The sequence below is a fragment of the Leucoraja erinacea genome, chromosome 22 (genome assembly GCF_028641065.1).
Source record: "Leucoraja erinacea ecotype New England chromosome 22, Leri_hhj_1, whole genome shotgun sequence".
NCBI classification, from domain to species: Eukaryota; Metazoa; Chordata; class Chondrichthyes; order Rajiformes; family Rajidae; genus Leucoraja; species Leucoraja erinaceus.
Genome location: NC_073398.1, coordinates 8,781,769 through 8,807,644, shown reverse-complemented (window position 1 = coordinate 8,807,644; position 25,876 = coordinate 8,781,769). Strand labels below are relative to the sequence as shown.

Below are 25,876 nucleotides of genomic sequence, written 5' to 3'. Positions count from 1 at the left end.
TGTTGGTCAGTGCCGACCCGATGGGCCAAAGGGCCTGTTTCCACGCTGTGTCTCTAAACTAAACTAAACTAAATGCCGACCAGAGGAATTGGACAGAGAGATTAGTATTCAATTTTAAATTGTAAAAGTCTGCACACGGCAAACATTAAGTTCTGGCACATCACTGTCCTGTCTTACGCTATATGCTAAAATGCCACTGAAATTTTCAAAAGGTTAAATTTAGTCTGTGTCTCTCTCAAGTCAATGATGAAGGGATCTAATATCCTAAGGACACTATTGCATTCAATCAAATGTATAGCAACCCATTCTTAATCCCATGGCCTTTCATATAATTAAATCTTCATCTCACTGGTTACCAGAATTTAAGGATGAAAAGTACAATCAGTTTCGCCCATCATTTAAGACGGATTTCGGTTTTAATTTTATATCCAGAGTTTAATATTTAATAATGACACATTAAGTATATATTTCAGTTAATTTTCTCCATCAAATTCATTGGCAATACCGCTCTGAAGCTAGTAATTAGTAGGCCATTTGTCAGACCGATAAACTTGGCATGGAACTTGCTTTGAACTTTTTCAACGTCTTGCTATCAGTAGACTAAGACGGAAAACAAAATCACCGTTATTTTGTGAGGATCAGAGATTAGTTTAATTTACCATCATGTTCGATATGGATATTGTGGGCCGAAGGGCCTTTTCCTGATCTGTACTGTGCTGTGTCCTGGGGTAGTTCTATGTAGAATCCGGCATTGATGGCATTTTGGTCCAGAGGAGGTTTACGAGAATGATCCCAGGAATGACTGGGTTAACATATGATGAATGTTTGATGGCACTGGGCCATGAGAGGGGAAGGTCTAATTGAAACTAAACCGAATAGTGAAAGGGCTGGACAGAGTGGATGTTGGGGGGATGTTTCCACTAGTGGGAGAGTCTCGGACCAGAGGGCCAGAATAAAAAGACGTACCTTTAGGAAGATGAGGCGGATTTTTTTAGTCAGAGTGTGGTGAATCTGTGGAATTCATTGCCACAGATGGCTGCGGAGGCCAAGACAATGGATATTTTGAAGGTGGAGATTGACAGATTCTCTATTAGTACGGGTGTCAGGGGTTATGGGGAGAAGGCTGGAGAATGGGGTTGAGGGGGAATGATAGATCACCCATGATTGAATGGCAGAGTAGACTTGATGGGCTTACGTGTGCTCCTGTAGTGTTCCATGTTCTATAAGAACCAGTTGTTAGACTGGACATCAAGGAGATGTTTTTTAAACAGTGGATCAGATCTTTTACCTGCGTCTGATCAAAAATGATAGTGGAGACGCGAGGAACTGCAGATGCTGGAATAGTGAGCAAAACACGAAGTGCTGGAGGAACTCAGCAGGTCAGACACCTTCCATCTGTGGAGGGAATGAACAGGTTGGAAGAAGGGTCCTGACCCGAAACGCTGCATGTTCATTCCTTCCACAGATGCTGCCTGACCCTCCAGCACTTCGTGCCCAGTCTGAAGAAGGGTCCCGTCCTGGAAACACCGTCTGTCCACTCCTGCCACAGATGCTGCCTGACCCTCTGAGTTTCTCCACCACTTTGTGCTGTACACCTTGGATCTCAGCAAGACAGATAGGAACAAGAGAAAAGGAATGATGGTAGAACAGAACGATTTAAGTGTTATACGTATGTCTAATATCTTGTGTGTGGGAGCAAAGAAAAGTTCGGGCTAATAAAAATTGAAATCCCACAAGAGTGATGAATTCTGAGGAGAAGTATTTTTCTTTTTTTGATTTAGACTTTAGACTTTGGGGATACAGCTTGTAAACAGGCCTTTCAGCCCACCGAACCCACACCGACTAGCTATCATCCCGTTCACGAGCGCTATCCTACACGTTTGGGACCATTTACAATTTTACTGAAGCCAATTAAACTACAAACCTGTTTGGCTTTGGAGTGTGGGAGGAAACCGGAGCACCCAGAGAAAACCCACATGGTCATAGGGAGAACGTACAAACTCCACAGCCAGCACCCATAGTCAGGATCGAACCCGGGTCTCTGGCGCAGTAAGGCAGCAGCTCTACTGCGATTGTTAGCTTTGCATACACAAGTGAGATTCTTTGCTTCATATACACAAGTGTGCAAAGAGTCGCCATGTAAAGGGTGCTGACAACGTTACAAAGTATAGATTATAGTCCCCCAATAATCCCTCTTTGTTCTCGAGTACCGAGGTACAGGGAAAATCGTCGATTCACGTGCTAGCAGATTAAACCATACCATTCATGAGTACAACCAAACCACACTACATTCACCAGGTGATGCAAAAGAGATGGGAAACAAAATGCATACAGTGTGTAGGAAGGAACTGCAGATGCTGGTTTACACCGAGGATAAACACAAAATGCTGGGATAACTCAGTGGATCAGGCAGCATCTCTGGTGACGAGTAACTAATAGGTGATGTTTCGGGTTGGAACCCTTCTTCAGACTCTGGTTACATCTACAGAGAAAGTGCTGTGGCATAATAAGTGCAAAAGCCGCAAAGGGGTAGATTGGAAGATCGAGAAATCATCCTTTGTTTAAGAGATCCACCTCTCTCTTCTTATCGAGTCCACACACAAGATTAGAAGTTGTTCAGCCAGAGCTGAACACACGTCTTGGCATCTGCACACAATGGTGTCTGTCTTGCGCTTCTTGTGCTTCTTGTGCGTGGTGGTGGAAACAGGGTCGCGACGTGAACGCTCTTTTCTTGACCCCAAAGATCCAATCAAGACCCTTATAACTGCAGGGAAGAAGCGCTGGTGGCAAGTGCTCTCCAGCTTTTGTATCTCCTGCCCGACGGCAGAGATGAGAAGAGAGAATGTGAGTGGTCCTTGATTATGTTGGCTGCTTTCCTAAGGCAGGGTGGTGTGGATGGAGTTGACCGGGGTAGGCTGGTTTACATGAGCTGGGCTGTGACCACAACAATCTGCAATTTCTTGCAGTACCATCGAGCCATACAGCACGGATACAGGCCCTTCGGCCCAACTCCTCCATGCTGAACAAGATTCCCCATCTACACTAGTCACACCTGCCCATGTTGGCCCCATATCCCCTTAAACCTTTCCTATCCATGTACCTGTCCAAATGTCTTTTGAATGTTGAATGCCTCAAATACTTCCTCTGACAGCTCATTCCATATACCCACCAGTCTCTGTGTGAAAAAGATACTCCTCGGGTTCCTGTTAAATGTTTCCCCTCTCACCTTAAAGCCATGTCCTCTGGTTCTTAATTCCCCTACTCTGCAGTCGCCCTATCTATTCCCCTCACAATCTTACACACCCCTATAAGATCACCCCTCACTATGAACATAAGACAGTAACAGGATCTCAGGTGCAGAACAGTCATGGATGCTAGCACAGGACTGAGGGGCTGAATGGACAGTCCGTGGCCTTGTGTTCTGCTCCATTGCCCTAACAACGGCCTTGGGTATGTAATCAGAAACCAGTGTGAACATTAGCGGCACTCAGCGTTATTAGTCTAATAAATATGTCGAGGTGGTGTGGACTGGAATAAGGCATGGCATGATTAAAGAGCAGAGCACAGAACAATGGTTTAATTAGCTCTGTCTACCACACAGCATGGGACATCGTGCGCAATGGAAAATATTAATCGTGAATAGATTCCACAAAATGGTTGAGGTAATGTTGCGATTTTTCTCATTTTCTTGCAATGACGTGGATACTTCAGGACCTCTCCGTTCATCTCCTGGCAACTCTCCATCGCGCGGCAAGGCCAAAGGGACATTTTCAAACCAAGAGCAAAGGAAATGGAGATAAAGAAAGCCTGAAATCAAACGGAAAAGGACACAGTGTGCTGGAGTAACTCAGTGGGTCAGGCAGCATCTACGGAGAACACGGATAGACGATGCTGTGGATTGGGAGCCTTCTTCAAAAAATCTCGACGAGAAATGTCAGGAAAGCAGACTATTATCTAAATGGTGGCCGACTAGGAAAAGGGGACATGCATTGAGACCTGGGTGTCATGGTACACCAGTCATTGAAAGTAGGCATGCAGGTGCAGCAGGTAGTGAAGAAAGCGAATAGTATGTTAGCTTTCATAGCAAAAGGATTTGAGTATAGGAGCAGGGAGGTTCTACTGCAGTTGTACAGGGTCTTGGTGAGACCACACTGGAGTATTGCGTGCAGTTTTGGTCTCCAAATCTGAGGAAGGACATTATTGCCATAGAGGCAGTACAGAGAAGGTTCACCAGACTGATTCCTGGGATGTCAGGACTAACTTATGAAGAAAGACTGGATAGACTTGGTTTATACTCTCTAGAATTTAGGAGATTTAGAGGGGATCTTATAGAAACTTACAAAATTCTTAAGGGGTTGGACAGGCTAGATGCAGGAAGATTGCTCTCAATGTTGGGGAAGTCCAGGACAAGGGGTCACAACTTAAGGATAAGGGGGAAATCCTTTAAAACCGAGATGAGAAGAACTTTTTTCACACAGAGAGTGGTGAATCTCTGGAACTCTCTGCCACAGAGGGTAGTTGAGGCCAGTTCATTGGCTATATTTAAGATGGAGTTAGATGTGGCCCTTGTGGCTAAGGGGATCAGGGGGTATGGAGAGAAGGCAGGTAAGGGATACTGAGTTGGATGATCAGCCATGATCATATTGAATGGTGGTGCAGGCTCAAAGGGCCGAATGGCCTACTCCTGCATCTAATTTCTATGTTTCTATGTTTCTATGTCACCGATCCATGTTCTCTAGAGACGCTGCCTGCCCGCTGAGTTACTCCAGCACTTTGTGTTCTTTTGTGTATAATCCAACATCTGCAGTTCTTCGTTTCTACATTTAGTTTAGGTTAGAGATACAGTGCGGAAACAGGCCCTTTGGCCCACCGAGCCCGCACCAACCAGCGACCCCCATACACTAGCACCATCCTACACACTAGGGACTATTTACTAATTTTTACTGAAGCCAAGTTACCCTCCATATCTGTATGTCTTTGGAATGTGAGAGGATTGCGGAGCACCCAGAGAATACCCATGCAGTCACAGGGAGAACGTACAACTCTGTGCAGACAGCACCCGTAGTCAGGATCGAACCCAGGTCTCTGGTGCTGTAAGGCAACAACTCCATTGCTATACCATGTGCAGCCCCACATAAAAAGCACAGTCAATGACTATCTCCTTCATCTTGCTGACACGGAGGGAGATATTGTTGTCCTGACGCCACATTCCTAAGTTTTCTATCTCCTTTTTGTACTCTGTCTCGTCATTGCCCGTGTTAAGCACGTAACATTTAGCTCTTAGGGCCAAAGGAATCAAGGGATATGGGGGAAAAAGCAGGAACGGGGTACTAATTTTAGATGATCAGCCATGATCATATTGAATGGCAGTGCTGGCTTGAAGGGCCGAATGGCCTACTCCTGCACCTATTTTTCTATGTTTCTATGTTCCGAACACATTGGAAGCCAAAATCAGAGAGGATTTCTGTCGCAAAGAGCTGATGTTCAACATCTATGGGTTTGGGTTGACTGCAGCTTGAAGCTCTGCTTACAACACAGTAAACCTTTACACTTTACAATGGAGTCATAGAGTCATACATCATGAAACGGGCCCTTTAGCCCAACCTGTCCACACCATCCAAGATGCCCCATCTCCGTTTGTCCCATTTGCCCACTTTTGGCCCAGATCCCTATAAACCATGTTCCTGTCCAAATGTCTTTTAAAAGTTGTTATAGTTTCTGTCTTAACTACCTTCCCCGGCAGCTCGTTCCATATACCCACCACCCGCTGCGTGAAAAGGTTGCCCTTCAGGTTCCTCTTAAATCTTTCCCCTCTCATCTTGAACATCTGGTGCTTGATTTCCCTACTCTGGGTAAAATATCTGTGCATCTAACCTATCTACTCCCCTCCTGATTGTATACACCTCCCTAAGATGACCTCTCATCCTGCTATGCTCCAAGGAATTGCGTCCTAGCCTGCCCAACCTCTCCCTGTAGCTCAATAACAAGGAATCATCTATGTTCATCACACAATGCATATAATAAACATATATACTTTATCATTTTGTTGGGGATTAAGTGATAATTCTGGTGGCTTTAAGATGTAAATAGAAGTGTGGCAAGACGCTACCTTGATAACAGATTCATCCTCGATCCTTGTGTGTGGTACGGTGGACTCCATCCCATTGGAAAAGCCTCGCAGAAAGGACATTTTTGCATAGGAAAATTCAAGTTCTTTGTCAACCATCACCTTTCAATGAAAAAAGCAGATGGCACAGAATACATTATTTTTTGAGTTATTCTTTGGAATGGTTGATAGATTGATACAGCATGGAAACAGTCCCTACAGCCCACCGAGTCCACACCGGCCATCGATCACCCGTTCACACTAGTTCAACGTTATCCCATTTTCTTGTCCCGTCCCCCCCCTACACCCTGGGAACTATTTACAGAAGGCTATTTAACCTACAAGCCTGCACACCTTTGGGATGTGGGAGGAAACTGCAACATCCGGGGAAAACTCATGCGATAGATATAGATATGCCATTTATTGTCACTAATACACAGTGAAAATGAAAGCTGCTCGAAGTGCATACATACAATTTTAGCACAAAAAAACAAGAAACAGAAAAAAACAAAAACAGAAGGGAGAAGGCGGGGGGGGGGGAATGGGGGCGGGAATAGGTGTACAATTTCTGCGGCGCTACATACATATATACATATATACAGATGGAAGTCCGTGTTGGGCAGTGAAGTCAGTGCATGTGTGAATTAGAATTAAAAGTAGTTATAATTCTCGGAAAGCAACTATTCCTGAGTCTATTTGGGATCACGGGGAGAACGTACAAACTCCGTACAGACAGCAGCAACTGAGGTCAGGATTGAACCTGGGTCTCTGGCACTGTAAGGCAGCAACTCTACCAGCTGCACCACCGTGCAGACCAAGTTTGTTCACTTAATTGACCAAATACCCATCAGTCTACTTCTTGAATGTAACTAGTGATTGACCCCAATGATCTCCTGCAGACTCCACGCACACAGCCCCCAAGGCAGGATCGAACCCAGGTCTCTAGCTCCGTAAGGTTGCGGTTTTACCAGACATGCCTCTCTACTGACCTGTATCAGTCATATGCTGAGGAACTGAGGTTATGACTATAAAGATATCTTAGGTGACACAGAGAACGATAGATTCTGGTTTATACAAATAGACACAAAGTGCTCAGGTAGCTCAGCGGGTCAGGCAGCATCTAACCTACAAACAAAAACCCCCACCCCCGTTCATCCCCATCTGTTTTTTCCACCCCTTTCTCATCCCTGTGCCCAACCTGGACTTGGGACTCACACCCATTTCCCTCCCCCCCCTCTCCCCTACCACACCTATATTCCTTCCTCTGGCTTCACAATTCTTCTATCCTTATCTCACACCTTTTGTCTTTTCATCTCTGGCTTTTGGTCAAACCTTTGTCCATAAAAAAACACGTGTCCACCTATCGCTTGCCAGGGTTTGTCCTGCTCCTCCTCTCTTCCAGCTTTCTCCCACAACCCCCCAAAATCAGCCTTAAAGAAAGGTCCTGACCTAAAGCATCACCTATACATATTCTCCAGCGATGCTGCCTGTCCCGCAGAGTTACTCCAGCATTATGTGTCTTTTTTTAGTGATATCATAGGGTTGAGGTGATTGAGTTCGAACAAACACAATCACCTTTCTTTATCTTAGGTATGACTGCAGACAGCAGAGATTGTCTTAGTTAATTCTTATTGACCTTCATCATTGATTGTGGCTGCATCAATAAAGACCATGGGGAAATCACATCGACTTCAGTTGACAAGTATTGCTTTATATAGCAAACTCATATTGGAAAGAATTAACAACAGAAAATATCATTATCTTTATCATTTACTAAAACTCTTCAAGGTCCAAGAGTTAAGGTGAGCAGAGATCTAAGTCCCAAGATGGAGGTTAACCAGGACGTCAGAGTGGCGCAGCTGGTAGAGCCGCTGCCTCACAGAACCAGGGACCCGGGTTCGATCCTGTCCTCGGGTGCTGTCCGTGTGGAGTTTGCACATTATGCCTGTGACCGTGTGGGTTTCCTCTGGATCCTCTGGTTTCCTCCCACATCGCAAAGTCGTGCAGGCTTGTAGGATAATTGACCTCTGTAAAAATTGCCCCTAGTGTGTCGGGAGTAGATGAGAAAGTGGGATAAAATAGCACTGGTGTGAATGGGTGATCGATAGTCAGCGTGGACTTGGTGGGCTGAAGGGCCTGTTTCAATGCTGTATCTCTAAGCTAAACTAAAACCACCAGGGCATGCTAAAAGATGAACACCTCCCCATAGTTTGAGGTTCCTCTAGGTAAAAAAAAAAATGGTGTGAGTGTATTTTCGCGTTCAGAGTGGATATCTGATATCTTCACTATAACATCTGCTTCCTCTTAAGAGCAGACACTGTCTGGAGTGCTCTCTGTAAGCATGCACTGAAATTCCAACCATGTTCTAAGATCTCAGGTGAGGTTACCTGCTACTGACGGAATACATGTTCTACGGACCCTGATTCAAGATTCAAGATTCAAGAGACTCAAGAGAGTTTGTTGTCATGTGTCCCAGATAGGACAATGAAATTGTTGCTTTGCTTCAGCACAACATAATATTGTAGGCATAAATAAATACAGAACAGATCAGTGTGTCCATATATATGCTGCAAGAGAGGAGGGGCAGGACAAAGCGTGGCAGGTAACAGGTGAACTCAGGTGAGGCAGGGGTGGGGTTGGTCGACAGTTGGTTGGAACAACATCCGGAGATTAAAAAACAGATGACAAATGGATTAAAGAGTTGGAAATTGTGAAAATATATATACACATAAATAAGCATATAAAGTGCAATAGGCTATTAAAGTTCAGATTTTTGGTTGAGTTGAGTTTAGTAGTCTGATGGCTGAAGGGAAGAAGAGGGGACGGCCCTGGAGCTTAACCTGAGGCAGGGTGGCACAATGGCAGAGGCGCAGCGCTAGAGACCCGGGTTCCATCCTGACCTCAGGTGCTGTCTGTACTGAGTTTGCACCTTCTCCCTGTGACCTTGCGGGTTTCCTGCGGGATCCTCCGGTTTCCTCCCGCATCCCAAAGACATGCGAGTTTGTAAATTAGACCGAAGATAAACAAAAAAGCAGGAATAACTCAGCAAGTCACACAGCATCTCTGCAGAAAATAAATAGGTGGCGTTTCAGGGTTGTTCTTCTGATGAAGGGTCTCGACCCGAAATGTCACTTATTTATTTTTTCCAAAGATGCTGTCTGACCCATTCCAGCATTTTGTTGCTCCAGCATTTTGTGCTTATCTCCGGTTTGAACCAGCATCTGCAGTTCCTACCTACATATGGGTTTGGAGGTTAATTGGCTCCCTGTAAATTGTCCTGACTGTGTAGGGAGTGGATGAGAAAATAGGATAACATGAAACTAGTGTGAATGGGTGATCGATGGTCGGCGTAGGCATGGAGGACAATGGGCCTGTTTTAATGCTGTATTTCTAAACTAAACTAAACTAAACTAAACTAAACTAAACTAAACTAAACTAAACTAAACTAAACTAAACTCTAAAGTAAAATTAATTCAGATATTTACCTTACCGAGCCAACCTTGTGCAAATGCTGGTTCAGTGTTTCAATCAGAGAGGCAAGCATTTAAGTTCCAGTCTAGGGACGGAGGCTGCAATCTCAGCTGAAGCGTTAACCCAGCATCTTCTATTTATAACTTTGTTTGAATCAGATTGAATCAAAACTCTGTCTGCCTTACAGATATAAAATAATGTATTAGAGCAGGCAGCACGGTGGCACAACGGTAGAGCTACAGCCCTGCAGCGCCAGTGACCCGGGTTTGATCCTGACTACAATAGACAACAAACAATAGACAATAGGTGCAGGAGTAGGCCATTCAGTCCTTCAAGCCAGCACCGCCATTCACTGTGATCATGGCTGATCATCCACAATCAGTACTCCATTCCTGCCATCTCCCCATATCTCCTGACTCCGCTATCTTTAAAGAGCTCTATCTAACTCTCTCTTGAAAGTATCCAGGGAATCAGCCTCCACCAATTGGACATGATGAGGCAGAGAATTCCACAGATTCACAACCCTCTGTGTGAAAAAGATTTTCCTCATCTCCATTCTAAATGGCTTACACCTTATTCTTAAACTGTGGCCCCTGGTTCTGGACTCCCCCAACATCGGGAACATGTTTCCTGCCTCTAGCGTGTCCAAACCCTTAATAATCTTATATGTTTTCAATGAGACAGTTAGTTGGAACAACGTCCAGACATTAAAAAACAGATGACAAATGGATTGAAGAGTTGGAAATTGTGAAGCAAGAGGAGGGAATGTAGAGGGAGGGGGAGGGGGGGAAATTTTAGTTCTATATGTCTGACAGTCACATATATATCCGCCTTTTCTAAAATATCAGCAGTCAGCAGAACTATTCCAAAGTGGACGCAAGGAACTGGAGATGATGTTGAGGAAGGGTTTCGTTTCAACATTTTTGTTGAAGAAGGGTTTTGGCCTGAAACGTTACCCATCTCCTTCGCTCCATAGATGCTGCTGCACCCGCTGAGTTTCTCCAGCATTTTTGTGTACCTTCGATTTTCCAGCATCTGCAGTTCCTTCTTGAAAGCAAGGAACTAGAGATGCTGGTTTACAAAAAAACTCAGTGTAACTCAGTGGGCCAGACAGCATCTCTGGAGATCATGGATAGGTGACGATTCGGATCAGGGCCCTTCATTAGACTGACACAAAGTGCTGGAGTAACTCTGCGGGTCAGGCAGCATCTGTGGAGAACGGGGATAGGTGACGTTTCGGTTCTGGACCCTTCTTCAAACAATTCAGAATATTGAAACTATTTCAAACCACAACCACACCTCTGCTACAGCCACAGTCACTCAAGGCGTTCCCCAAGGCTCCGTACTCGGCCCCCTCCTCTTCATCATCTACATCCTCCCCCTTGGTCAGATACTCCGCCACTTCAACCTGGACTTCCACTGTTACGCCGATGACACCCAGATCTACCTCGGCACCAAATCCCCCCACAACCCTCCCCTCTCCCATATCAACTCTTGTTTGTCAGCTATAAAAACCTGGATGCAACATAACTTCCTCAAACTGAACAGCGATAAGACAGAATTCCTCCTCATAGGCTCCAAAGCCACACTCAGCAAAATCAATAACCCCACTTTCACCATCGACGGCACCACTGTCTCCCCATCTCCCCAGGACCGCAACCTTGGCGTGATCTTTGATTCCACCCTCTCCCTTGAGCCTCACATCCGCCATGTCATTAAAACCTCCTTCTTTCATCTCCGCAACATCGCCAAACTCAGACCCTCTCTCACACCTCTCGCTGCTGAAAGACTCATCCGTGCCTTCATCTCCTCCCGACTGGACTATTGCAACTCACTTCTCCTTGGCATCAGCTCCACCTACATCAACCGACTCCAACTGGTCCAGAACGCAGCCGCCCGACTCATCACCCACACCAAATCCTGGCACCACATCACTCCAGTCCTCAAACAACTTCACTGGCTTCCCATCTCCCACCGGATCACCTACAAAATCCTGATCCTCACCTACAAAGCCCTCCACCATCTGCCCCCCCCCCCCCCCCCCCATCTCACTGACCTCCTCTCCCCCTACCAACCCTCACGGTCCCTCAGATCCACATCAGCCGGTCTCCTCTCCATCCACAAGTCCAACCTCCGCAGTTTTGGGGACAGAGCCTTCTCCAGGGCAGCTCCCAGGCTCTGGAACTCCCTCCCCCAACTGATCCGCAATTCCGTGTCCCTCACCATCTTCCAGTCCCGCCTCAAGACCCATCTCTTCACCTCTGCCTATCCTTAGCCCCACGTCCCCCTCCCTTTTCATCTGTGTATTAATTGCCTCATATTGTGTTTTGTATTGAATTCTGTCTTTACTTTGTGTACTAGTCATGTCTCTACTATTTATTTCATTCCCCTTACATGTTTTTCCTCTACCTGCTAAATTTTTGTAAGGTGTCCTTGAGACTCTTGAAAGGCGCCCATAAATAAAATATATTATTATTATTATTAATGATTTGTTCTGTCGTACTACTAATAAGCATTTCTTCGCAAAAGTTAAACAATTAGGCCTCGACTGATTTAATTCCCTCACACATTCTCGAGTGTGGCTTGGTCGCAACCCAGCGGTAACGCATTATAACCGTGTAGTCCATAATGTCAGCATGTTGTGTCTAACTTCGGCTAAACCAGCATCTGCAATTCCTTCCTGTCCATTTAATCTGCCCCGCTGAGCTACTCCAGCAATTTGCGTCACAATGTATGAACTACAGAAACAGCGTTTAAGTAGATACACTTTAGAGCTTTGTGCAGTTTGAATCTTGAAAGGGGAAAAAAAGCAATTACTCCCCCCCCCCCACCCCCTTCATTGCAACCTCGACTGTTTGCTAGACCAGTAAAGGATCAGAACACATGATGTGGAAGCATTGCACGAACACGATGGTCTGAAAATACTTACAATGTTGACATTTTGAGACCAGGGGAAAAGAACATCTTTTACATCTTCATATTTTTCTGATAATGAGCTCCCACTAGTATATAATTCTGATCTGTCACACGCTGCAAAACATCACTCTAAAAATTAATTTCCAGTCGCCCAGCTCTGAAGCCGCCTCTAATCACTTTCCACGTCTGTCTTCCTGTGTCATATTTCCACAGAATTCTCTATTCAAGCCTCCGCTTGGAGGCTTTCTTTTTATAGAAACCTAATACTTTCTTGTCTCGCAACCTGTTCGACGTTGCATGGTAACGTAACGAAGTGGTTCCTGTGTACACTGCTGACACGGGTCTTTGTTGCAGGTTATGTAATGAGACTGCCATAGAAATTGACCTCCCTACAAATCGCATGCTCACAACTTGAATCTTGCCAGATTTTCCCCTTCTGGGCTGGGGATAGGGGGGGGGGGGGGGGAAAACTGGGTAGTTACCGATTGCAAACAATTTGCTTCCAGTCACTTTTTTTGGGGCAAGTTCAACTTTAACTTGTAAGTTGAACTTGTTCATTAACACCATTTACAGGTTACCCACTGCACATTACTCACACCAAGTATTACACCAAGTATTTCTGGGGATTTAATCATTGTCTGTATGCTGCTAAACGATACTGGTCATAGATGAATGATATTCGTATAATTCTCTTTCAGTTCCACATTCAAGCAGCAAGTAAGTGTTCAAGTGTCACGGAACAATGATATTCTTACTTGCAGCAGCATTACAGGCCTGTATACACGGCACTCAATAGATAACATAATGACAATAAAAAAAAAAGAATTTCAATAAATAAAACACACTGTTGTTGGATACCGAATAGAATTAATTCCCCCTCCTGAGCCTTTTTAAACAGGGCTACTTTTAGATGTTAATATATTCTAAAGGATTGGCTGCTCGGAATATTGTGATCAGGGAAAGGGTTACAGGTTTGTTTATTGGAGTAATTTATCAGCTATAAATTCCTGAGAACAATGCCCCTTTAAATCACTCGGTCATAACTTTAGTGGTGATTAGTAATACCAAAGAATAGGCTCAAATACACCTTGGTCGGCAACAAATCCCTTTAACTCAAGAGGCTGTTAAGTTAAGCCCACTAAAGTGCGCACTTATTATGTTCTGTACTATCGCTAACCGAGAATATTAATTTTTAAACATCAGTGTCATTTAATGGAAGTGATTCTTTCTCTGGATGAGAGCAGTACTTAACTAGTTTGAATTTGTTACAATGAGAACAATCGCGGCTGCTTTATTGGCTGTATCAATCACTGTCGTGAATATTGTAAAGTGTTCGTCATGTGGGTAGGATTTTTCTTTCTGATTTTAAAAAAAGACACAAAGTGCTGGAGTAACTCAGCGGGTCAGGCAGCATCTCTGGAGAGGTGACGCTTTGTGTCGGGAACCTTTGTGATGTTGGCTCGAGATATTCTCCTTGGGTAAAATAATAATGGCGTACTCCAGAGCTTTATCAAGAGTCAAGAGTGTCCCAAAACGGAACAATGAAATTCTTACCTACAGCAAGCAGCACAACTATTATATAAATGTAGTGGTCAGTAAACACAGTAGGTAGACAAAATTGCTGGAGAAACTCAGCGGGTGCGGCAGCATCTATGGTGCGAAGGAAATAGGCAATGTTTCATCCCGCTGAGTTTCTCCAACAATTTTGTCTACCTTCGATTTTCCAGCATCTGCAGTTCCTTCTTGAACATTAAACACAGCAGTTTGTAAACGCCATAATAAACAACAAAAAGAGATTCACTGTGCAATAAAGCCGCACAGAGGATAATAGTCAAGGCAAGTCTATGTAGTTTGGAACTTAGTTGGAGGTTGTCATGTTTAATAGCTTGAAGGTTGTTGGGAAGAAGCTGCTCCTGAATCTTAACGTTACAGTTTTCAGGCCTTCAGGCCAGGGGGAAAATCTTTTAGGCCGAGATGAGAAAATCATTGTTTACACAGAGAGTGGTGAATCTGTGGAAATCTCTGCCACAGAAGGTAGTTGAGGCCACAGTTCATTGGCTATATTTAAGAGGGAGTTAGATGTGGCCCTTGGGGCTAAAGGGATCAGGGGGTATGGAGAGAAGGCAAGTACAAGATACTGAGTTGGATGATCAGCCATGATCATATTGAATGGTGGTGCAGGCTCGAAGGGCCGAATGGCCTACTCCTGCACCTATTTTCTATGTTTCTATGTTTCTATGTTTCTTCTTCCCGATGGCAGGAGTGAAATGAAAGCATGGCCTTGGTGGTGTGGGTGTCTGATGATGCTGACTGCCTATTTGAGGCAGCCCCTCCTGTAGATCCTGTAGGTCAGTGTCCTTGATGGGCCAGGCAGTGTTCACCGCATTTTGCAGTCTTCTTCGGTCCTGGGCCTTCGAGTTGCCGAACCAGGCAAGATGCTCTCCACTGTAGAAGGTCAACAGCCTATTCGTTGACATACCGAATTGCCTCAATCTTCTTAGAAAGTAGAGGCAATGAATTGTGAATTTAGTTTTGTTTAGTTTAGAGATACAACATGGAAACAGGCCCTTCGGCCCACCGGGTCCGCGCCAACCAGCGATCCCCGCACATTAACACTATCCTATACCCACTAGGGACAATTTTTACATTTACACCAAGCCAATTTACTTACATACCTGTACGTCTTTGGAGTGTGGGAGGAAACCGAAGATCTCGGAGAAAACCCACGCAGGTCACGGGAGAACGTACAAACTCCGTACAGACAGCACCCGTGGTCAGGATCGAACCGGGTCTCCGGTGCTGTAAGCGCTGTAATGCCCATGTTCCACTTAGGAAACCTGAACGGAAACTTCTGGAGACTTTGTGCCCCGCCCAAGGTTTTCGTGCGGTTCCCGGAGGTTGCAGGTGGTTGCCGGAGGTTGCAGGTAGTGGAAGCAGGTAGGGAGACTGACAAAAACCTCCTGGAACCGCACGGAAACCTTGGGTGGGGCGCAAGGTCCCCAGAGGTTTCCGTTTAGGTTTCCTAAGTGGGACAGGGGCATAAAGGCAGCAACTCTACCGCTGCACCACTGTGACAGTCCTCACCACTACGTTTAATACATTGGCTGGTATGCTCTTAAAAATACAGGTAAAACCGCCTATTGTTAGACCGCTGTGGTTGGCTGTATTGAGAAACGTATAGCACAGGAACAAGCCCTTTGGCCCACAATTTCTGTGCCGAACATGATACCAAGCTAAATTATGAGTCTATTGAAGGGTCCCAACCAAAAAGGGCACCTATTCATGTTCTCCAGAGATGTTGCCTGAACCGCTGAGTTACTCCTGCACTTTGTGTCTTTTTTTACAGCTAAATCTCCTCTGCATGCACATGATCCATATCCCATCCATTCCCGGGATATCCACGTGCCTATCTAAAAGCCTCTTAAGCACCACTACCTATCTGCCTCCACCACCCCTGGCTGTTTGAATTTGTTATGGAGTCATACAGTGTGCAAACAGGCTCTTCAGCCCGACTTGTCCACACTGATCATCATGTCCCATTTACACTAGTCTAAGCCTGTCCTATCCATGTACCTGTCCAAAGGTTTCTTGAACGTTGCGATATTACCTGCCTCAACTACCTCCTCCGGCAGTTCGTTCCATATCCCCACCACCCTCTGTGTGAAAAGGTTACCCCTCAGGTTACACAGAAAATAGGTGCAGGAGTAGACCCCACGGTCCTTTGAGCCTGCACCGCCATTCAATATGGTCATGGCTGATCATCCAACTCAGTATCCTGCACCTGCCTTCTCTCCATACCCCCTGATCCCTTTAGCCACAAGGGCCACATCTGACTCCCTCTTAAATATAGCCGATGAACTGGCCTCAACTACCTTCTGTGGCAGCGAATTCCACAGATTTACCACTCTCAGTGTGAAAAATGTTTTTCTCATATCGGTCCTAAAAGACTTCCCCCTTATCCTTAAACTGTGACCCCTTGTTCTGGACTTCCCCAACATCGGGAACAATCTTCTTGCATCTAGCCTGTCCAACCCCTTCAAAATGTTGTACGTTTCTATAAGATCCCCCCTCAATCTTCTAAATTCTAGCGAGTACAAGCCGAGTCTATGCAGTCTTTCTTCATATGAAAGTCCTGCCATCCCAGGAATCAGTCTGGTGAACCTTCTCTGTACTCCCTCTATGGCAAGAATGTCTTTCCTCAGATTAGGAGACCAAAACTGTATTCAATACTCCAGGTGTGGTCTCACCAAGACCCTGTACAACTGCAGTAGAACCTCCCTACTCCTATACTCAAATCCTTTTGCTCCTAATAGGTTCCTATTAAATCTTTTCCCCCTCACCTTAAACACATATCCTCTAGTTCTCAATTCCCCTACTCTGGGCAGGAGACTTTGTGCGCTTACCAAATCTATTCCTCTCGTGATTTTGTTCTTTATTGAGGCGACGTTCAGAAACGTTGACTGTGGATAATTTTACATGCAGGAGACTTATTTTAAAACCACATCTAGATAAATATTTGTCCTCGGAGAGATGAACGTGAAGACAAAAGTCTTGATGTTGCAGCATCATTGCAACCTCCCCCGAAGACACATTGGGTGACATTTAAAAGTGACGTCTTTGCCAGCAGGCTGGCTTGATATTTCTTCCATCACGTTGGCCCGTTGTTTGAGATTGTGAACTGAATATCAAGCGAGCTCTACAAATGGAATGACACCAGCAACCTTATGTGGCCCGACCCTCACCAGAACCCTCAAGGCTGTGAGCAAACTGTTAGGATCGAAAGGATTTTTTCCACTTTTGGTGCCCACCGTTGATTTAACAGATGTAAAACTAATTTAATAATATCAGCTGGAGACCGCTGACAGAAACAAATCAATCAATGTCTTTGGTTTTGTTCCAGGAAGGAACTGCAGATGCTGGTTTAAACCAAAGATAGACACAAAATGTTGGAGTAACTCAGTGGGACGGGCAGCATTTCTGGAGAGAAGGAATGGGTGATGTTTTGGGTCGAGACCCTTCTTCAGTCTTTGTCTGTCAATGTTTTCGTCAGTCTGGTGGGGCAGTGAAACATCTGACCCAGGACTAGTTAACGTACCAAAAATAACTCATAAGGGTTTCTACCTCCAGTGAACAGAGGTTATGACAGAATCATTTGGAATGTTGTGTTCAGTTTTGGTCACGTTAATAGGATATAAGTTGTTAAGCTGGAAAGCTCACACACTAGGGGCAATTTTACCAAGGGCCAATAAACCTGCATGTCTTTAGAGTGTGGGAGGAAACCGGAGCACCCGGCAGAAACCCACACAGTCACAGGGAGAACATACAAACTCCACATGCAGACAGCAGCCGAGGTCAGGATCTAACTCTGATGCTGTAAGGCAGCAACTCTACCACTACACCACAGTGCCGCCCGATCTATCTTTAGTATCTCACCAGAAGCCTCTGCCTTCTAGTTTTTGATCGAACCCTAGTCTCCGGCGCTGTGAGGCAACAGCGCTACCTGCTGCACTGTGCAGCCGAACACACCTTGGGCCTTCCGAGATTTCAAATGATTATTAATAAGTGATAAGGTGTAATGAACGAAAGGCATGGCATCATAATGCAACCCTTTTGGATTTGTGAAGGAGTTGGGTGTTCATTAAAAAAAAAATTGTGCTATTTGTGCCGTAAAATTATCCAATGTATTTTCGAAGCCAGCAATCCAATGAGTAGGGAGTTGTGTTTTTAACCATCCCCGTGCCTGTCATTTACACCACGACAATCAAACAAGGATTTCACTTAAAGGTCAGGATGAGACGTTCTCTAAATTGAGTTGGAAGGGGCATTGCACAATTTAACAAAACAAAATGAGATATTTCAGTGTAATATTTACCGAGTTAACACTTCTGGCCAAACCACTATTGCCAATAAGACGGCTATTCTGTAAATGCATTGAAAATATTCTCTCATTAGAGATGATTATATTTCCATTTAACTGGCCCCAAAGAAGATTATTTTCCGTTGAATTTATAGCAGGGACGTGTGATGAGATTCATTTGATTGCAATCTTCTCTCCTGCTTTTGGACGGCCACGTATTATTTACATATCGCCAAATTCATTACCATCTTCTCTTTATTCATTGCTCATCGCCCACCTCAAAAATAAACATCCAAGCAACAAATTAATGATTTAATTTATCCTGACAGCTTTCTCATCACTGAACTATTCTTTCTACCTCAATTTATGGCTAAAATCCAAGAAGATGTCAGACCAGCCAACAAATCGGAAATTCAAAGTAGAGTTTTGGCATCTGCACAGATGCACTGGTCTCATAGGCTGCTGTTTTCATCTCTGGGGCAGCCATTAGCACTGTACGTCACAGGGGCACTCCGTTTTCTGCCAAATTTTTCTCAATCCTTGGTGACATTGGTACATCAGCATGATCAAGGCCAGGTCTCACCCCGTCACTCCCTCTTCTCCCCTCTCCCATCAGGCAAGATATGCAGGAGTGCGAAAACGCACACCTCCAGATTCAGACACAGTTTCTTCCCAAAGTTAGACACAGAGTGCTGCAGTAACTCAGCGGGTCAGGCAGCATCTCTGGAGGAAGATGATGGGCGACGTTTCGAGGCGGGACCCTTCTGCAGACCGGACCTGAAACCTCACCCATCCTTTTTCTTCATAGATGCTGCCTGACCCGTTATTTTACTCCAGCACTTTGGTCTATCTTCAGTATAAACCAGCATCTGCAAGGCCTTTCTACACAGTTTCTTCCCAGCTGTAGACAGGCAGAACCATCCGATCAACAACTAGAGAATGGTCCTGAACTTCTACTTAACTCATTAAAGAGCTGGGACAATCTTTAATCTGACTTTACTGGACTTTATCTTGCACTGAACGTTATTCCCTCTATCCTGTATCTGTACACTATGGACGGCTCCATTGTAATCATGCATTGTCCTTCTGCTGACAGGATAGCATGCAACAAAAAGCTTTGCATTGTACCTCAGTATACATGGCAATAAATTAAACTAAACTAAATAATCATCGCTTCCACACAAGACCGACATTTGTAGTATGAGCCTCATTATGTTTGTATCCACCTGTTGCTTAAGTGCTCCATCACCCATAGGCTGAATCAGAGGCCTCGCTAGATTAGTTATATTTTACTTTTTTAGAGATACAGCATGGAAACAGGCCTTTCAGCCCACCAAGTCCATGCTGACCACCGATTACCCATTCGTATGCCAGTTCGACGTTAGAACTGCAGATCTTCGGAGGAATCTGCAGGAATTTTCGGCAAAACACAAATTGCTGCTCTTGCACTCAGGCTGCATCTTTGGAGTTCCATGTTATCCCACTTTCTCATCCACTCTCTACACACCAGGGGCAATTTACAGCGGGCCAATTAAACTGCGGAACCGCACGTCTTTGGGATGTGGGATGAAACCGGAGCAGCAGGAGGAAACCCACGTGGTCACAGGGAGCACGTGCAAACTCCACACAGACACACCCGAGGTCAGGATTGAACCTGGGTCTTTAGTGCTGTGAGGCAGCGGCTCTGTATTCTGGGCCAAAACACCTTCTTAATTTCTACTGATGCTGCCAACTCCGGTAAACTATTAAAACGCAAAAATGGAAATACTTTCCAAATGATCCCGAGGTTAGGATGATTTGAACCTGGGTCTGTGAGGCACTGTGAGGCAGAGGCTATACTGCTGCGTCATTGTGCCGTCCAATACTATAAGTATATAAAGGACACTTGGGCAGGCGAACTCCACAGAGACAGCACCCAAGGTCAGGATCGAACCCAGGTCTCTGGCACAGTGAGGCAGTGTCTCTACCTCTGCACTACACAGTGCCTCCCTACATTTGAAGGCTGGAGACTGACTCCCATCTCAATTATCACCCGACTCGTGTTAGGAACAACAGTTTTTGGGATGACACAGTGGAATAGCCGCTGCCTTACAGCACCAGAGACCCAGGTTCAATCCTGACCATGGGTGCTGCCTGTGTGTATATGTGTGTGTGTGGAGTTTGCACGTTCTCCCTGTGACCACGTTAGTTTCCTCCGGGTGCTCCGGTTTCCTCCCACATCCCGAAGACATGCAAGTTTGTTGGTTAATTGACCCTCTGTAAAATTGCCCCTAGTGTTAGGGAATGGATGAGAGAGTGGGATAGCCTTGAACTAGTCAGTGTGAACGGGTGATCGATGGTCGGTGTGGACTCGATGGGCCGAAGGGTCTGTGTCATTAAACTAAACTAAACTCTAAACACAAAGTGCTGGAGTAACTTAATGGGCCACGAGGATATGGACAGGTGATGTTTCGGGTCTCGAGACAATATTGAAACACAATATCAATTGATTTTTGGTGACCTTTAAAAAAAACTACAAATACACTCATTCATTTTTGCTCTGTCGGTTAAGTTGTAAACCATTGCAAGTATAACAAATTGCATGTCATCCATCAGGCATGTAGTGTGATGTATATCTCAGCTCCTGAGGTGACCATAACTTACATCCAACTTCTACGGCTCAGAGTTCTCCCATCAAACCGCACAAGTAATGGCGTACAGCATTTCTCGTGACATATCCTCGTTTTTTTATATATCCTAAAACAATGTGGTGGAAATAAAAGCTAGCAATTCGTACAGCAAGAGGGCAAGGCCAACAGTGGCTCCGAAACGAGTGGCAGGAAAAGCCTTCAAAGTATGTGTCAAGGAAGTCAAAGGAGGATCTTGTGGGATTGTTGAGGTATTGTACACTTCAGCCTGTGGTATGATTTAGACTCTCATGGTAAGATGGCAAGCATGCCATGAATGTCACAGTACTGAGTCTCGAAGTTGGGAGGTCGTGCTACAGTTGTACAGGACATTGGTGAGGCAACATTTCGAGTATTGTGTTCAGTTTGTGTCGACCTATTGTAGGAAAGATCTTCATGAAAATGAACCGCAGGTGCTGGTTGATACCAAAGATAGGCACGAAACGCTGGAGTAACTTAGTGGGTCAGGCATCATTTCTGGAGAAAAAGGAATGGGTGACATTTTGGGTCGAGACCCTTCTTTAGACTCTGAAGTTCTGTCTAAATAAGGGTCTCAACTCGAAACGTCATCTATTCCTTTTCTCCAGAGATGCTTTGTGACCTGCTGAATTACTCTAGCAATTTGGGTCTATCTTCGGTGTAAACCAGCATCTGCAGTTCCTTCCTGCACAGAGAAAAGTACAGACAGGAACATGCCCTTTGGCCCACAATACCAGTGGGGTCAATGTAATTTCAAAGAGTAAGAACTTGACACCTTTTCTACACAGGAAATATTAGTGCAATATAATGCCGTAATATTGGCTGGGTTGATGACAAATGAGAGACCGTCTCTACCCTTGAAACATCTCGCAAGGCCCCAGCAAAATTGAATAGAAAGATTCAGCAAGGATCTCTCAAACATTCTACTAAACCTTCAAAGCAAAAAAAGTTGTATCTTTCAGAAGGAGCCTGGAAAGGGAGCTGAATTTCCATCCACCCCTGACACATTATCATCGAGTTATCGATTACATAATGAAATAATGTGGCTTGAATGGTGAAGATATTTTCAAAGTACAATATCGCCACTCAGTGGAATGCAGCAGTATTACAAAAAGGCACCAGGTGCTGGATTAAGACAGCGAGTCCAGGCAGCATCTGTGGAGGGCATAGATTGGTGACGTTTCGGGTCGGGACCATTCTTCAGACTGATTGTAATGGGGGAGCTAGAAAAGAGAGGTGGAGGAAGGACAAGGCTTGGCAAGTGATAGATAGGTGGATACAGGTGAGGGTTTATTTTTGATTGTTAGATGGCTGGACAAAGACCAGAGATGAAAAGATTAAAGGTTGTGAGATAAGGAGATAAGAGGCGTGAAATGTGAAGCCAGAGGAAAGGGTTGTAGGTGGAAGCGAACAGGGAAGGGGACAGGATTGTTGTTGGCCAGTTAGGCCGTTGGTTAGGTGACACAGCGACGCAGCAGTAGAGTTGCAGCTGCCTCACAGCACCAGAGACCCAGGTTCGATCCTGACAATGGGTGCTGTCTGTGTGGCATTTGTACGTTCCCCCTGTAACCATGTGGGTTTTCTTTAGGTGTTCCAGCTTCCTTCCACACTGTAAACGCATGTAGGTTAATTGGCTTCTGTAAATGTGTCCCTTATATGTAGGAGCGAACTAGTGTACGGGTAATTGCTGGTCGGCACGGACTCGATGGGCCAAACGGCCTGTTTCCATACTGTAACTCTAAAACTAAAACTAGTCACCTAAAATTGGAGAGGTTAATGTTCATAATGTGCAGGTAGATAAGTGATGGTCTTGACATTGTGCATTGTTCTATGTACTATTGAGCAAGGATCCTATAGGTTCTTTGTTATTGAGTTACACAAAGGTGTTGGAAGCGAGTCATCTCATCCCCTTCTCTATAAATCATTTCTAGCAAACATTGATCTGTCTCCAGTTAGACTGTTCCAGTATGATTCTTTTGTTTTTTATGGTCTGAACATTGCTGCCAATTCCTAATTGCCTTTGCAAAGGTGATTGTGAGCTGCTTTCTTGAACAGTGGCCATTATTCTGGTGAAATACCATTGGTAGGATCCATTGAATAAAGAACAGTACAGCACAGGAACAGGCCCTTCAGCCCACCATGTCTGTGCTGAACATGATGCCAAGTTAAACTGATCTCCACTACCTGCACGTGATCCATATCCCCCTCCCTCCTCTCCTTACACATGAGGAGCAATTTACAGAGGCCAATTACAGAGGAAACCCGGAGCAACCGGAATAAACCCAAGCGGTCGCAGGGAGAACGTGCAAACCCTGCGCAGACAGCACCCGATATCAGGATCGAACCCGGGTTTCTGGCGCTGTAAGGCAGTGGCTCTACCAGCTGCGCAGTAGATCTTTAGAATTCTCGACCCAAGATGGCTTTGAAAGGCAGTCACTGAATATATTCAGGAAAGGGATTGTTAGATTATTGGATATTAAGGGAAGCAAAGGGTTGTAGTATGGTGTAGGAAAGTGGTGCTGAGGTAAAAAAAAATCCCTTGGTACCTCAGTGAAAGACAACATAGAGGCATATCAGTAGTCATCTTCTACCAGTTTGTTTCATATGCTTATTATGTTCTAGTCTTGTAAGGCTATACATACACTGACCCTGTGGGAGATATTATAATGTCAAAATATTACCCTATTAGACTCTTCAGGGATTTTCCACTATCTATCTCAATCCCCTAAGCCAAGCGTTAAGAGTCAGGAGTGATTAATTGTCATTATGTACTGACAAAGGTACAATTACATTCTCACTTGCTGCTGCAGCTTGCCTGTAAATGCAATAACTCCCAGATAATACATAACAAACAAAATCAACAAATTAATAATGGTAATACTAAGTAACTATAACAGTGGAAAACGTCTGGACACGAGGAACTGCAAATGTTGGTTTACAAAAATAAATACAAAGTGCTGGAGTCACTCTGTTAAAAAACAAAGTGCAGGAGTAACTCAGTATAAAATAAACAAAGTGCTGGAGTAACTCAGTATAAAATAAACAAAGTGCAGGAGTAACTCAGTATAAAATAAACAAAGTGCTGGAGTAACTCAGTATAAAATAAACAAAGTGCAGGAGTAACTCAGTATAAAATAAACAAAGTGCAGGAGTAACTCAGTATAAAAAAAACAAAGTGCAGGAGTAACTCAGTATAAAATAGACAAAAAGTGTTTAATACTCCTGCACTTTGCGTTTTTATACTCAGTTACTTCAGCATTTCTGTTTTTTTGTGTTCAGTGTATAAACATAAAGAGCTGGAGTGTAAAAGCACAAAGTGCTGGAGTAAAGCCCCTGTCCCGCTGTTCGAGGTCATTCAAGAGATCTCCCGAGTTTTCCCCTGATTCAAACTCGAAGAATGTCCATAGCGGGTCCGTAGGAGTTCGTGGATGTCTCGTAGCTGCTCGTAATGCTAACGGCAGGTATAAAAAGTAACAATTTTTTTCATCACGAGTATTTTTTTACCCATGTAAGGATGAAAAAACGTCACAAGTTACCGGATGTCCCGAGTACCTACCGTTAGCATTACGAGCCGCTACGAGACATCCACGAACTCCTACGGACCTGCTATGAGACATTCTCCGAGTTCGAATCAGGGGAAAACTCGGGAGAACTCTTGAATTACCTCGTACAGTGGGACAGGGGCTTTACTCAGTATAAAACACCCCTGAAGTCTGTGTTGCAATCAAAGACATAGTCCGTAGAAGCTCATAGTTGCTGAGGTTAGTGTTGTACTGTGTTTATGAGTCTTTGGAATTTTCTGCCTCAGAGGGCGGTGGAGGCGGGTTCTCTGGGTGCTTTCAAGAGAGAGCTAGATCGGGCTCTTAAAGATAGCAGAGTCAGGGGATATGGGGAGAAGGCAGGAACGGGGTACTGATTGGGGATGATCAGCCATGATCACATTGAATGGCGTTGCTGGCTCGAAGGGCCGAATGGCCTACTCCTGCACCTATTGTCTATTGTCTATTGATGTTTAGTGCAAAGAAGCAGTTATTCAACCTGGTGGTCATGGTTTTCAGTGAGAAAACCCTTGTGGAAAAATCTGCTCTCCTTCCCTCTTCCTGGTATACGTCGGATGAAATAAATATTTAGATGTAACTTCCCCCTTGAATTATGTAGCCTGATTAACCTGCGCGCAACAAAATCGTTTAATTTCTAATCCATAAATAAAACTCTGTATTGCGGGGCGACTGTGACTCAGTAAAGACAATCAGGCTAAATATAATTTGACTGAACCTATCTGGTCTTTCAGCATTTGTGCTTCTGTTACAGAACTTGCCTTCACTCAGTGCAAGTGCATCACCAGTGTCAGGCCAAATGGAGAAATGTATTATTTATTAAAACGCAAGTTAATGTGGGAGATTGCAACTATTATTAATTGCCGATCAAAATGACAAGTTAATGGCATAAGTGGGCTGTAAAGAGGAAACCAAAGATCGGAACAAAGCCTAGATGAGCAATGAAATGTGCATGAACGTATAATCATTTCATAACCAAATGGGAGCAGTCCGGTGACTAAAAGCAGGGGTGCAGTGCCATTTTAAATATCAAAAGGAATTTGAAAACAAACCACTGCTGTAAGAAATTGGCACCCAGATTAGTTGAAGCACTTATCAGAATTGACAAACAACATCTTGTTTTGTGCCTCTAACCTTGATAAAAGTTATTTTAACAAACCTGGAAACTAACTTAGTTGGTGCAGAGCTCATAGGCTTGTGTCAGTACATTTAGAGGTATCAGGTGTTGAATTCTGGAAACAGTCTGAAGAGTGTCCTGACCCAAAATGTCACCTATCCATGCCCTCCAGAGATGTGTAGGAAGGAACTGCAGATGCTTGTTTAC

The 25,876-nt window shown here is 44.6% G+C and overlaps 1 protein-coding gene across 1 annotated transcript in view; it reads right to left on the bottom strand.

The window, feature by feature from the left end:
• Positions 1–12,600, bottom strand: part of LOC129707694 (serine/threonine-protein kinase 33-like) — a 56,041-nt gene extending 43,441 nt beyond the window's left edge. The window contains exons 1-2 of the mRNA XM_055652894.1: positions 12,507–12,600; positions 6,110–6,229 (exon numbers count right to left, since the gene is read on the bottom strand). Coding sequence (XP_055508869.1) covers positions 6,110–6,226 — 117 coding nt within the window. The 5' untranslated portion in view covers positions 6,227–6,229; positions 12,507–12,600. The remainder of the gene's footprint in view (positions 1–6,109; positions 6,230–12,506) is intronic.
• Positions 12,601–25,876: the final 13,276 nt, after the last annotated feature.